Here is a 13,687-nt window from a genome sequence, read left to right as displayed (position 1 = left end):
ACAAAAGCTCTGTGCAGTCTTCATGCCACGAAGAGACCAAGCTGCTGGGAACTTGGTCCAGTTAGCAGCCTTCAGATACTAATGTAATAAACAATTTCTACCCTGACAACTGGCACAAAAATACGGTAAGAGCATGCATCTCCTCTGAGATGTTTTTGTATCTCCAGACAACTTTAACTGCTTTAATGGATCTTAATTTATTCCACAGGGGAAGCTCTAACTCTTCCAGTCACTAACAAGCCTAGTGCAATGTGCACATAAACGAACAATAACATGAAGAAATTTTAAAATAATGTAAATTCAGATGTGGCACATGCACCACCTTATAGAGGCAGACCTTGCTCTCCACATTTTAACCACTATACATGCAAAGTACTGCAAATTTAAACCAGCTTTTTTCAACCCTAGTCAAAACCTGCACATAAAGCAGGCTAAGCAAGTAGAGCCTTGCCTGCTCCACATAAACTACAAGAAATAGGACAATTTCTTTTTGTAACAGGTTTATATTAAGCTTTAGAGCAGGAATCTCAACAGCCAGTCTCACCCCTGGGGCTAATTAGATGCCATAGTAGCTCACTTGAAGAGGTCTCCAGTGACCCCACCACTCACCACCTTTTGCCAAGTAACATGCTCTCAACTTTTCCTGAAGAATTACAGTCAGAATCTGAGACAGATTGAAAGGTTATTCTCATCCTTATCTTCATTTATTTTCAATCCTTAATTTTAACAATTAGATTTGTTCACATTTTAGGATCTCAGAATAATTAGGTACAGATGAAGAAAATGGAAAGACTATATGGTCCAGCCTTCTACAAAATGAATACAGCAAGGAATGCTGCTGGTTTTTATTACCTATGTTTTTTAAACTTGGCTAGCTGACAGCTGGAGCATTGTTCACAGGCAAAAAGGGGTACCCACATTTTATTTTACATTGCAGGTAGTTACAGGAGTACTTCACACCTGCCAGTTTGCATCTGCCTAGGTATTCAATGTTTTCTTCTGAATTAGCCCCACACAGTACTCTCCCCATCAGCTCACACGGCCTATGGCAAAACTCAGCAACATCAGCTATTTTTGTATGAAGCCATAGGTGATTGTGGAGTGAGAAAGCTAGAGTATATTGTATTTCACAATGCTGCAGAACACTTACAGTGCTTTGACAGCTGTTAACAGAGGCACAGTTATGAGCCTCTATTTTGCCTCTACCTATCCCATCAGCATTTACTCTTATTATAAAGAAACATGGTAGTGATTATTCTATTATGCTTTACACAGCTATAACCCTAGGACAATTCAGAAGCTTAAACCGTGATGTATGTGGCAGCTTCCTTGGCAATCGAGTACTTCGCAACTAGTGCAGCGTGATATGGTTCCTCTGTCTCCCAGTTCAGCTTCTTTTTGGAAGCCTCTAATTTTGCAAGAATTTTTTTTTTTTGTCATCTCCTTAGGTCCAAGTAAAAGGGTTTTCTTACCCTTAATCTGACCTCTGAAAAAGTACAAGCATAAAAAAAGACACAGCACACAGTCATTAATTTTACTTTTTCAAAGTAAGAGGTTTTTCCAGGAATGTTGATTATTCTTCATTTCCCTAATGAAATATGACCTACACAGCATCAGTTACAAAAAAAGCTAATGTCCAAAAAAACTCCCCTAAGAATGAATTTGAGACAGTATCCTTAGGTAGCTTCTACTTACCTACTTTTTACAAAAACTTGGTTTAAAATGCAAGCATGTTCTAAATATACACAAAAACCCTGTTGTTATATGCAGCAAAGGTCTCACTATGACTGGACATTTGCATTCCTCTCTGTTAAATTAAAGATGAAAAAGATGTACTTCTAATAGCTTAAAAGAATGTCAGAACATTTAAAAAGGCACCAGCCTTTGTTTAGACATTTAAAAAGGCACCAGTCATATTTTGTTTAGTTATATTATCCTTTATTATTTTACAATATATTTCAAAAACTTTTACAGATGCCTTGAATTGTTCTACAAGAGCTGCAATACTGTCATAAAAGCACACCTACAGACCGAATGCACAAACAAACTGTAATACCTACTGGTATTGAACCATTTATATCCAAAGGGTGTAGTCTTTTAGTAAATAGATGTGCAGTAATGCAAATGCAAACAGATGTTAATGCAGAAAAATAAAATTCTGCATTCATGGCTATAGAACAGAGGACTTTTCAAACACGTGGTACTGCAACATTCTAGACAGCAATATGAGTAGTATTACATATTTAAAGCAATACATGCCCTGAAAAGCCTGTATTTTCAATCTGTGCGTGTAAACCTGAATCAAAAATAACCTATATATATTAAAAAACATGAGACATCTAGTCTGCCAACAAGCTTTTCTTTCTTTTTTATCCTAAAATGACAATTAACTTGGGTGGGTGAACTCTGACCTGAATTATTATTATTTTACATTATCATTTCCTCAGCATTTCTGTAGTATTATGACAGCCTGTGAATTTTTTTTTTATTCCTTGTGCATAGGCACAGGGCAATAACTTTGATGCATTTAATTTTTTTTCTGAGTCTCCAAGTGGTAAATATAATTAATATTATATAGCAAATACATTACCACAAAAAAGCATTGTATAACAAAGTTTATAACATTAAAGTTCTCAGCTGTATTTTTCTGGTGCAACAAAGCAGTGGCACTGCAGTTTTCAAGCACTGTATATTGAATCCTCTCAGGCACACAGTGTTTACTAACAGCTCAGATATATATTATTCTCTACCTACAGAAGTTTTGATTTCATTATCACTTCTGGTCACAGAAATTCCCAAGACATCTTTAAATCGATACTGTCTGTAAGTAACAAAGTAAAGCCAATTGTTTGCATATGTTTTTAAGCCTATCCAAGCTGATGTACTTTCATGGGAGTCTCATGAAAGACATTAGGAGTGAATAGTAATTACATATCAGATTTGTTAAGTAAAAAAATAAAAAGGGTTAAAGTAAAAATTTATGAGTGTGGCACTGTGGCAAAATAGGCATTCAGTTCTGTTTTATTCTTCAAGTTTAAAGTTTCAGTTACCATTAAATATTTGCTAACAGTGAACACCATTTCTTAACCTAATACAATCTACATACCTCTATTCTGGGCAGACAGAGCTGCAATGGGTCATCACTACATTAGACCACAGCTTTTTTTGCTACAGTCCTCCCGGCTAGCCTTAACAGCAGTCAGTGGTATTTATTAGTTATATATATCAGTCAGTCACACCCATCAGTACAAATATGTTCTAGTTTATTTACTGTACAATGTATGTATACATATTTGTGTTTACTCAATCCCTTATTTCTTAATCTCAAGCACTCCAATGGTTAAGGGCAGGCTGGAAAAAATTCAATATACATAAAAGGGTTATAAATTTCAAGTCTGTAGTGATTCTAGTTTAATAGCAAAAGGGGAACGTCATGCTCATGCTGTGAACATAGTTGGCAAAAATAAAGGCAAAAAAAGACGCAGACTGTATTTTTTCTGGAGTCAAAATCTAGAAAATTAAAGTAACAGTCCAAAGGGATGCAGAAATAAAAAGGGGATTTTATTTAATGCACAACTAGAGCTATTAAGAATTTTCTTTCACAGAGGCCCTGAGACTTGAGTTAAATGGATTCTCCCTATCATGCATTTCATGTGAAGTCAAACTTAAAGCTCTATACGCATAAACATTTGGTATATAACAGTGGACCCATTTTTAAAAAGTGAAGCAATAAAATCTACATGAAAAACAAATGAAAGAACAATTTGAATGGAGGCCTCTGTCCTTTGACCCCTGCCCTATCAGGCTAAACGTCCAATAAAATGTAAAATGCAGCATACATTTGCTTAATCTAAAATTTTTGTGATGATTTATTGCAAATTGCACTTGGCAGTTCACCACACCAATGGAAAACTGGCCCCCCTGTTGGTTCATCCCCACAGTCTTAACACCAAATACAAGTCACCAGTAGAAAGATCTTGATAGAAAGTTTGCTGCCGTGCTGAGCCAGCTTGCTGCACCTTCTGGGTGTGACCCAACACGAGACACTGCTTTGTCCTGTTCCTTAGTAGGGCTTTCATCTTCTGGTAAATATTCAGGTAGATCTGTATTCTGCTCTACTTCCACGGGAGTATCTTGGAATGGAACCAGCATCTGGTAAAACACAACACATTAAATTAAGTCAAATGTTGTAACTTAAAAGAATGAATGAAAGTTACACATACATACACATTCAGGATGACAGGCATGCATGTCGTGAGACTCCTCCCCATATGCCTTTACAGCGAGAATATAAATGGAACCTATTATGTATCTGGAATCTACTGTGCTTAGAAGATACACATGAAAAGGTTTGACTTAACATGGAAGAAAAAATACCAAATAAATAAAGACATAGCCCTTTTACTGTAGTTGTGAAATAAAAACACTTCAGCAACTGCAGCCAAAAAAAAGTTTCACTGTGATTCTTTTCATATCATTAAGGAGAGAAACAATTACAGTATTTTTGTCCTCCTTCTGAACACTAAGTTCTGTAAAACTGTTCTATGGATACATGTCCTGACACAGGATACCCTTTATTCTCCTTGCACTGTATGTGTACCACTTCCACTTACAAAATTTTGCCTGGCATCAGATGTTATGGGCACAGAGGTGCTGGTATTAAAGATACAGATGAGCTAAAACAATTGATATTCAGAAAGATACATATCCTACCTCCTCACCACTTTCACTTTTCACAACTTGCTGTGCCTTCATAACTTTGGTTGACGCTATTGCCGTTGCCAATGCCTACAAGTACATGGAAAAAAACAAGAGCTTAGTGTGACAGAATGCAATAGTGTGAGGATCTGGAGGGTTATTGAGCACTTACCTCTGCTTTTAAGTCTGAGCGAATTCGGACCACGCACCTTTGAACAGCCATTTGAAAGGTAAAACTAATAACACCTTTAATTTTCAACAAGGCTTCTTCACAAAGATTCCTTCGAGACTAAAAAACAAACAAAACCACCACAACTAAAATACTTGCATAATACACCATGTGAAAATGCTAACAATTAATTGTTAAGGAATTCCCATATGTCTGAGGGCAGATGGTTACTCAACAGCATTTTTGTAAAAGAAAACTAAGACTTACATTTTAGTGCACAAATATTGGATTCTCTTGCCACAAAAAAAAAGGAAAAGAAAAAATTGCTTACACTTTAGAAGTCAAAGAAGGATGGAATCAACTGTAAATAATTAGAGAAAAGTGCTGAAAAGCAAAGAATGTTTTTCTCCGTATGATCAGCTAAACAGTCCCCTCTGGTTAAGTTCTGATTGACTGAAGTGCTCATTGATGAGTAGTTAGTGTTTAAGTTGCTATTTATCAGACACCTTGCCTCCATACTGACTGAATGCATCAAAGCAGCTGTTGTATCTTTCAGCTGCTTCATCTGTGGCAGCTCACGGACATCACTGCAGAGCATAAGCTTAATTCTTATTTCAAAGGGAAAATATTTTGTTGATAACCCACAGGATGTTACGTTTAAAGCAAGTGACATCACCTACTGTGCTGTAACATTACGTTGACCTGTACTAGTTGCATCTGTTCTACATTATCTTAGAATGTTCTACTATTTTTTTTTTTTTAATATTTGCACAAGATGGTTATAACAGAAAGGATTAAAATATACTTGGAGAAACTGCTAGCACAGAATGGGAAAAAAGAAAATATAACACTGTACCAGAAATAAACTGACAACCTTACACAGGTTCATGTATGATGTATTTAACTTCTACTGCAAGTTTCTGCAAGGTTTTAAATAATAAGCTATTTCAAAGCATATTTATACTAGTTATCAAATAATTCCTGGTCAGTACTCAGGATAGTTTCACGCACAAGTAAATTAAATTCTTTTAATATCTGGAAGAACTAACCAAAACAGGGTTTTATTTAGTAGTTTATCATATATATTGAAACAATTCATTTGTGTACATTTGTGTATTGAAATAACATTTTCGACAATTAAAATAATAACATTCCTGAATAGGCTACATTTCTCATACACAGGAAATATTTGATGCAAAGATGATAGACTACTTTTGGACACCAGAAGCAACACATCCGCAGCTTATTAGCCTAAATAAATAATTTACACTTATATGAGTGTATAGCAATTCTGTGACAGAATTTGGCTTTTTACTCTGAGATCCCAGATTAAGTCACAGGTACCTCAGTTTAATTCGAAATGAGGCTTTCCGTGATCAGATAATTGGTGAATCACTTCTTAAAGACAAAACTTACCAAGGTCGATACAGACTCCGTAAAAAGCTGGAAGCTTGGCAGCCACCATCCTTGCTGCACAAACATCTTTTGCAAAGTATGTCTAACTATGGCAATTAGGCACAAACCCCAACAAAGCACACTTAGACATCTTTCTGTGTGGTAGTCCTGAAGCATGGGCACAGGGTAGGACAGGTGAAATACAGGTTATTTTCTTGCGCACCTTGTAAGTCTAGCAAGTAGTCCTGCTAGACTACTGAACACTGATTACCATACCCTAATAAATACTACTCCAATGTACTGCTTCATTTTTTCCTTTTTGTTTTTTTTAAAGCTGATCATGTAATTATCAAATTTGATCTTAAAATAAAAAACATCCGACTCCATGCTAAACAACAACTGACCTTTCCCCTCCCTTCCTGAAATAATCAATATCTACTATTTGAGGTTTCAAAATCCACAAGCATTTGTAGGATTTGCAGTCATTCCTAACAGCAGCTTCTCGTTTCAAATCTAAATAACAAAACACAGGTAAACAGAGAATACAGTATTTACAGCCCTGTGTTTATTTATTATGCCTTTTACCACTCATATGTGATACTTAATATTCTTTGCTAGTTAAGTCAGGAATGAACTGTTGACTGAAACTAAGCTGCTTTTATTGTTCACATCCTTCATCATCCTCCCAGTCCCAGCTTATGCTGACATTTAAAACAGCCTTATAGGGATGTTTAACTGCTGGGTGGGCACCTGGAGTATCACTAACATTTCTTTAATCACCTGATGAAATACGGATCTATATACAGTAGCCATCTCCAGCCAGCGCACAGTCAGATTTTTCTTTTCTTCAACAATGAGCTAAGAAAACTTGCTGGCGTGCTCTAGGCAACTACAGAAGCCTGCGGTTTTGCTCTTGGGAGCTGAATATCTAAATGTCCTACACTTTTTGAGAATACCTTTGCCTCAGCATTTAAGAGAGAAACTCCACAAATATCACAAAGTTCCATTTGTCGAAGAACACAAAGGAACACTTTGAAGATAGAATCAGACTATAGCCAGAATATCTAAACTCACAAAGTAGAAATGGATTAAGTCTCTTGCTTGGAGAGACCTGTGAACAAACAAATCAACTACAAGCTTAAAAACAAAACAAACTTAACAGGAGACAACTGACTGGACTGATTTAAAAAAACCTTCAGAGTACAAAAGCCAATGGTGTTGACAAAGGACTGCCTTTCTAGACAGAGCAAGCACTGGAAGGACAAAACTGTAAGAAATATTTACTTTGTATAAAGTGAGCTAGAGCAGCATGTTATTTCTAAAGGAATTAACCATGGTCTTATGAAAACAGTACGACAGGTATGCTGTTGATAAACTGGGCCTGTGGACACGCTTACTTGGCAAAATGTAAAGCAACAAAGCAAAGGATCAGGTTTGATCATTTAAAATGGGTACAAAACTGAAGATACAGAGTCCGGAGGGCACTTGTGGATAACATGCTTAAACAGTTTACATGCTGTTTGGCAGCCGTAAAAAGGCAAACATAGCCCTGGGGTGTTATCTACAGGGGTATGGTAGATAAATCTGTAGAAGTTATTCTGACATTACATAAAGACTCAGTGAGACCTCATTAACTCAAATGCCATTCTGGTCACGACAGTAGAAAAGATCTCACAGACAATGAAAAGATGTAGCAAAGCCAGCTCAAAGAAAACACAGCATTTCTAAATTAAGAGTAATAAAAAAGAAACCAGTGTCTGAAATCTCTCATAACTAAAAGGAAACTTTTTTTTTAGTTTAACACACCAATACAACCACAAGATATCCGTAAGTGAAACTGCTGAAGGTACGTTGTTTATTCCATTCTTTCTTGAAAAAGGAAAGAAAATTAGGAGAGGTGGAAACAGAATAGGTTTTTTAGAGTAATTAGAAAGCCATCGAGGAAACTGCCTTAAAACATCTTCTTTAGATATTCTGAGTAAGCTCCATTTATGCAAGATTTTATACATATCTTGTGATTCAAAATACGATTCACAGAAATTGCTGACAATTGATGATACCACACAAGTAGCATGAATACATTATTTTTATGGGCAAAATACATCTCAGTACAGCATGCCTTATTTACATAAATGCTGAAGGTTTCCTTACCGAATCATCAAGGCCATCTATATGTAAAACCACTGTCTTGGCACGCTTATTTGTGCTGCCGAGGAAAAACTGCGCTTTCCGTCGACGGTAATTCATCTCATTCACACTGTCCATGTCTGACATGTTAGAAGACTGAAGGATATCATACACTTCAGAAGCTAAAAGTTTAGTCTCTCCTGGTGTAGTGGTCCTTAAAGAAAAAAGGGATTAAGATTTGTAGTATCTGTTTTTACATTAGTACTCCAAACAGCTGCTGATTATGTCCTTGCAACAGGAATACTCCACGTGCTACAGAAATACAATTATACAATCAATACATAGCAAAAATTTTGAGAGGAGAGGAGAAATTGGGTAAAACTATTTCCTTTCCCATACTCCAACTTATGTCAATCTTAATTCTAGTATCATTATAAACAAGTTTGTGTTTTCAAACAATACAAATACAGTTTACATCAGTTTGACAACTACAAACAAAACATGGTAGTAGATGCTCAGTACACCTCTGTTACTTTGTTGATGTTGAACTTTTTTTAAACAAAAGGTCTCCAACTGCCTTGTGATACGTTTCAATTCCCACTTGCCTTGTTACATAATAAAAATAATTTCTCTGTAGAACTGTAATCTTTCCAAATGTTTTCTTCTCCAAAGCTACTGAGTATCAATAGCAAAGCAGAATCCCAGATTTTCTTAAAGAATCCAAAGGTTATTTCCAATTAGACTTAAATTTATGGTATGAACTGTATGATAGTTTTTTTTAAAATTGAAAAAAATGTAGATAATAGAACATATATTAATTTCTTATGATTAATTAAAACTAGTTTTAATAAGGTACTAATATAAATCTGTTGTCCAAATTCAGCCCTGTTTTAATTATGCCACTGATTTAAAGCTACGTGCAGAAACAAAATTATTACCGCATCAACTTGCAATTAATCTTAAAATGATGAATGACAGCTTTGCTGCTTTGTTTAGCAAACACTAAGTAAGTAACAAGTACCTTTAGTGTTTTTTTTTTTTTCCATTTGACTTCCTTAATTACTATACATTAAAACAAGTTTTCCATCCTACCATATGGAAAGAAAGAACACTGAAACAAGCATGCTAGGAATTCTCAACTTGTGAGGGTGCCAGCTAGCCTTGTTTTTTTTTCTCTGCACCTGGTTTTGAACAGTACCCATTTGGAGAAAAAAAACGTGAGTTCTTGTGATCATTCAGTACATTGATAGCATTCGAAGAAAAAAACAAAAGGAAAAAAAAGGGGGTAATAAGAAAACAACCAAGACGTAAAATAGCAAAGCATTTCAGCATATGTTCAATTTTAAATACGTGCTTACATTTTGCTTTCCTACAGCAAAAAACCCACTTAAGTTAATTCACAGAAACAAGTGCTGGGAACTCACAAAGATTTCAACTTCAACCTTCCACAATTTATTATATAAAGTAATAGATGATAAAGCTGTGCAAGCTGATGTCTTGAGGTAGTAATAAACTAGCTTGTGCAAAAGTGACATCAAGATACTGAGAAATTTACCCACCCATTAGTTTTGTCAAATTCTTTCAACAACAACAAAAATCCTGTCCATATCAAGTGATTTACAATAGAGGACTTTTTTTTGTAGGTTTAAATACAGTTAACTAAGTACACTATTGAAAATGTCACTATCCCACCTGCAGCACCCACTATGCTGTTGGTAAGAGTTTTTGCTTGAATACAATTGTACTATTGCATTCCAGAGTTTAAAAAAAAAAATCAGAAAGACAAATGCAAAATAATATTAGCCATAATATATATGCATATATATGCACATACACAGAAAAAGAATTTAAAGTTATTAATATGTCAGCAAATATAAAATACGCAAGTGCCTAAAAGTAAAAATATGAACACTGATTTTCATACATGTTTTGTGCTCCCAACATTATAGTTGGCATAGTACTTGGAAAACTAATGACCTAAGATTACCTGTACTATTGAAACAACCTTTTGATTTGAAAACACGAATTTAAATCTGCTCTTATTTGATACAAGTATTCTGAGGAATTCCTAAAACAAGTCTACACAGGTGTTATACGCATGCACACACACACTTAAACAAGCTACTCGGATCATTTCCTGTATTTTTCCAAATAGAGGATTACTACTATCTACCACTAAGTTACAGATGATAACTCTAGTTACCCCTCTTACATTTAAAAATTATCCCAAACACAAGATTTTAATCTTATTAAAGAGAATCTGTTGCAAAATAAGCAACTGACTGTGTAATAAGAAGCAGCATGAAACTCAGACATTACAAGGGCAAGAACAACGGATGTCACATAGGAATATCAGATTGCAAAACAATCCCCAATAAAGGTGTAAGCCAGTTTTACTCTGCAGTAATGCAATACTATACTTTCCGCAACTCAGTTAAAACAAACAAACAAAGATACACAAAACTCCACACAAAGCCCTCTACAGTTTTTAGTGTACTGGTAAAATGAGTGAATATAAGTTTAGCATCAATCTCTTACTCTTTCATTAAAGTAATTTATAGAGCAGCTATAAAAAAAAATAGAAATCTTAACACCTTTAAGGAAAACAAAAATCATTTATCTGGAAGTATCATAAAACTAAGGTGACATTCAATCCCGACTCAAATACTCAGCACTGGTGAGGCCGCACCTCAAATGCGGTGTTCAGTTTTGGGTTCCTCACTACAAGAAGGACACTGAGGTGATGGAGTGTGTCCACAGAAGAGTTACAAAGCTGGTGAAGGGTCTGGAGCACAAGTCTTATGAGGAGCAGCTGAGAGAGCTGGGGTTGTTTAGCCTGGAGAAGAGGAGGCTGAGGGGAGACCTTATCGCTCTCTACAACTACCTGAAAGGAGGTCGCAGAGGTGGGTGCTGATCTCTTCTCCCAAGTGACAAGTGATAGGACATGAAGAAATAGCATCAAGTTGCACCAGGGGAGGTTTAGATTGGATATTAGGAAAAATTTCTTCACTGTAAGGGTTGTCGGACATTGGAACAGGCTGCCCAGGGAAGTGGTTGAGTCCCCATCCCTGGAGGTATTTAAAAGCCGTGTGGATGAGGCGCTTAGGGACATGGTTTATTGGTGGGCTTAGCAGTGTTAGGTTAACGGTTGGACTTGATGATCTTAAAGGTCTTTTCCAACCTAAACAATTCTATGATTCTATTCTATGTTCCTTTATATACTATGCTGGTAACAAAAAGATAAATACAATGAAGCTACATGCAAAATTAACACACAATAGAATAGTGCAAGTTCTAAAAAAAATGGTAACACGTGAGCTGTAGTTTTGTTGCCTGAAAAGAGAAAAAATTGCAACATTAAGAGAAGAGGGTTCTAAGAGTGCTGACACAGGCCCTCCCAGCACCTGCATGTCAGCAGTCTCAGATACCACTGTTCACAGCTGTCCAGCCCAGCCTCCTGCCACCATCAGAGCAGCAGAAGGGAACTCTTGCTCATCCTTCCGCTACCCCCATTCACACTCTGGTACAGCACTCTATTCACCACTGAAGGTGCAGGCACATACTATAAAGTCACTATGCAGTTAGAGATTGTTTGAGAACAATCAGTTGCTGGAACAGCCTCCCCACGGAGGTGGCAGAGTCCCCATCGCTGGAGTTTAAGATGTGATTGGACAGGGCGCTAGATAATCTCATCTAGGTTGCCCCTCCCAGGAAAGGTTCGACCAGATGCTCTTTCGAGATCCCTTCCAACCTGGGCTGTTCTATCATTCTTTGACTAGGTTCTGCTACCCTGCTGGGGAAATGGTAGTCTCTAGATAGAGCAGAGTAAGAGTTGGAAAGAGTTGGTTGCCACCTCTTTCAGACGTGGTAACATCTTACATTACTTCAGCAAGATTCAGAAGATGCCTGTCAGAAACCCAAACCTTCAATTTTCACTGTCGTCTTGAATCCCTGTCATCCTAGACTGCTGCCTGTCCTTCCATTATGTTCACCCAAGGCTGACTGTATAAGTAATATGAACACAGAATCCAAGTGACATGTGCTGTATCTGTCAGAAGAGGATAGAAGAAATAGTCCTCATTTTCTTCACAATTAAAAATAACTTTGTAAACATGGTCCAAGTGCTAGAGTTTTTATTAGCATAGCAAGACATTTTTTAAAGTTTTATCTAAACCTAAAGGACATGAAAATTACTGGCTACAACCCTAAAGATTTATGTGATGTAGGTTGAGTATGCATGCTTGGAAAGAATGCGTAAGCAGCATATAGTAGTATGGCTGTACAACCAGCATGTGACTTAAGTATACGTACAGCATCATAAATTATTATAGAAGGGCCCCAACAACCTTCCTAGCATAACTGCATCTGATGTAAAGGTTAACATAGAAAGTTATGTTTCTTCCTTTAGAAAAAGCACAAAGGCTGAGAAAGACTAATATATGGTGGATTTTCCCCTTCTGGAGAAACACAAGATATAAATACATTTATAAATATATATATGGGGGGGTTATATGTATGTATATGTGTGTGTAAAAGACCACCCTATCCTTTTAAAAGGATATATACATAAAATATTATAAATATTATATTTTAAACATGTATGTACATATACACATGTGTACATTACATACACACTCCTATCTCAGAGGAAACAGATGCAACCATAACCCTGCTAAAAGTACAGCAGACCCCGTGCACAAGCATAGAAACTATACCATGCGTTTCCTTAGTGGCATACATTGTGCTCTAAAGACACACTAGCCAAACCAATAACAAATATACTATAACAGCATTTCATTAGAGCGTTTCTACTAGAGACAGGAGCTTCTCAAATTAGAGGGTATCTTTCTTTGCCAGAGATTTAATGACATTCCAGATTCTATCAAAAGGAGATTTGTGTCATTTTATGCCAAAAGTCTCACTTCTACAGTGATGCTGCTTTTGGTTGTATTTGCTCAATTTGGCCACTACCCACAATAAGGCAAAGTTAATTACCCATTAATGAAATTTCAAGGCTTTCAATAATCTTGGAAAGATCACCTTGACCCCTCAGAAGGCAATGGAACACATCTAGAAACTATTTCCTCCAGGCACATGAAAGACAAGAAAGTGACCAGGAATAGTAAGCATGGATTCACAAAGTGAAAGTCATGCCTGACCACCCTGACAGCCTTCTACATTGAAATGACTGGCCTCGTAGATGAGGGGAGAGCAGTGGATATTGTCTTTTGACATTGTCTCCTATACAATCCTCATAGAGAAGCTGATGAAGTATGGACTGGGTGAGCAGATAGCGAG

At 36.5% G+C, this 13,687-nt stretch overlaps 1 protein-coding gene across 3 annotated transcripts in view; it reads right to left on the bottom strand.

Annotated features, from left to right (window-relative positions):
- Window positions 1-1,936: 1,936 nt before the first annotated feature.
- ARMC1 (armadillo repeat containing 1) overlaps window positions 1,937-13,687 on the bottom strand; it is a 33,014-nt gene continuing 21,263 nt past the window's right edge. For all 3 annotated transcript variants that reach the window (XM_059815226.1, XM_059815223.1, XM_059815227.1), the window contains exons 4-7: window positions 8,414-8,603; window positions 4,871-4,987; window positions 4,714-4,788; window positions 1,937-4,152 (exon numbers count right to left, since the gene is read on the bottom strand). In XM_059815226.1, the coding sequence (XP_059671209.1) occupies window positions 3,961-4,152; window positions 4,714-4,788; window positions 4,871-4,987; window positions 8,414-8,603 (574 nt within the window). In that variant the 3' untranslated portion in view covers window positions 1,937-3,960. The remainder of the gene's footprint in view (window positions 4,153-4,713; window positions 4,789-4,870; window positions 4,988-8,413; window positions 8,604-13,687) is intronic.

The sequence above is a fragment of the Gavia stellata genome, chromosome 3 (genome assembly GCF_030936135.1).
Source record: "Gavia stellata isolate bGavSte3 chromosome 3, bGavSte3.hap2, whole genome shotgun sequence".
NCBI lineage: Eukaryota > Metazoa > Chordata > Aves > Gaviiformes > Gaviidae > Gavia > Gavia stellata.
Note: the sequence above shows the minus strand (reverse complement) of the source record. Positions and strands in the feature narration are given on the sequence as shown.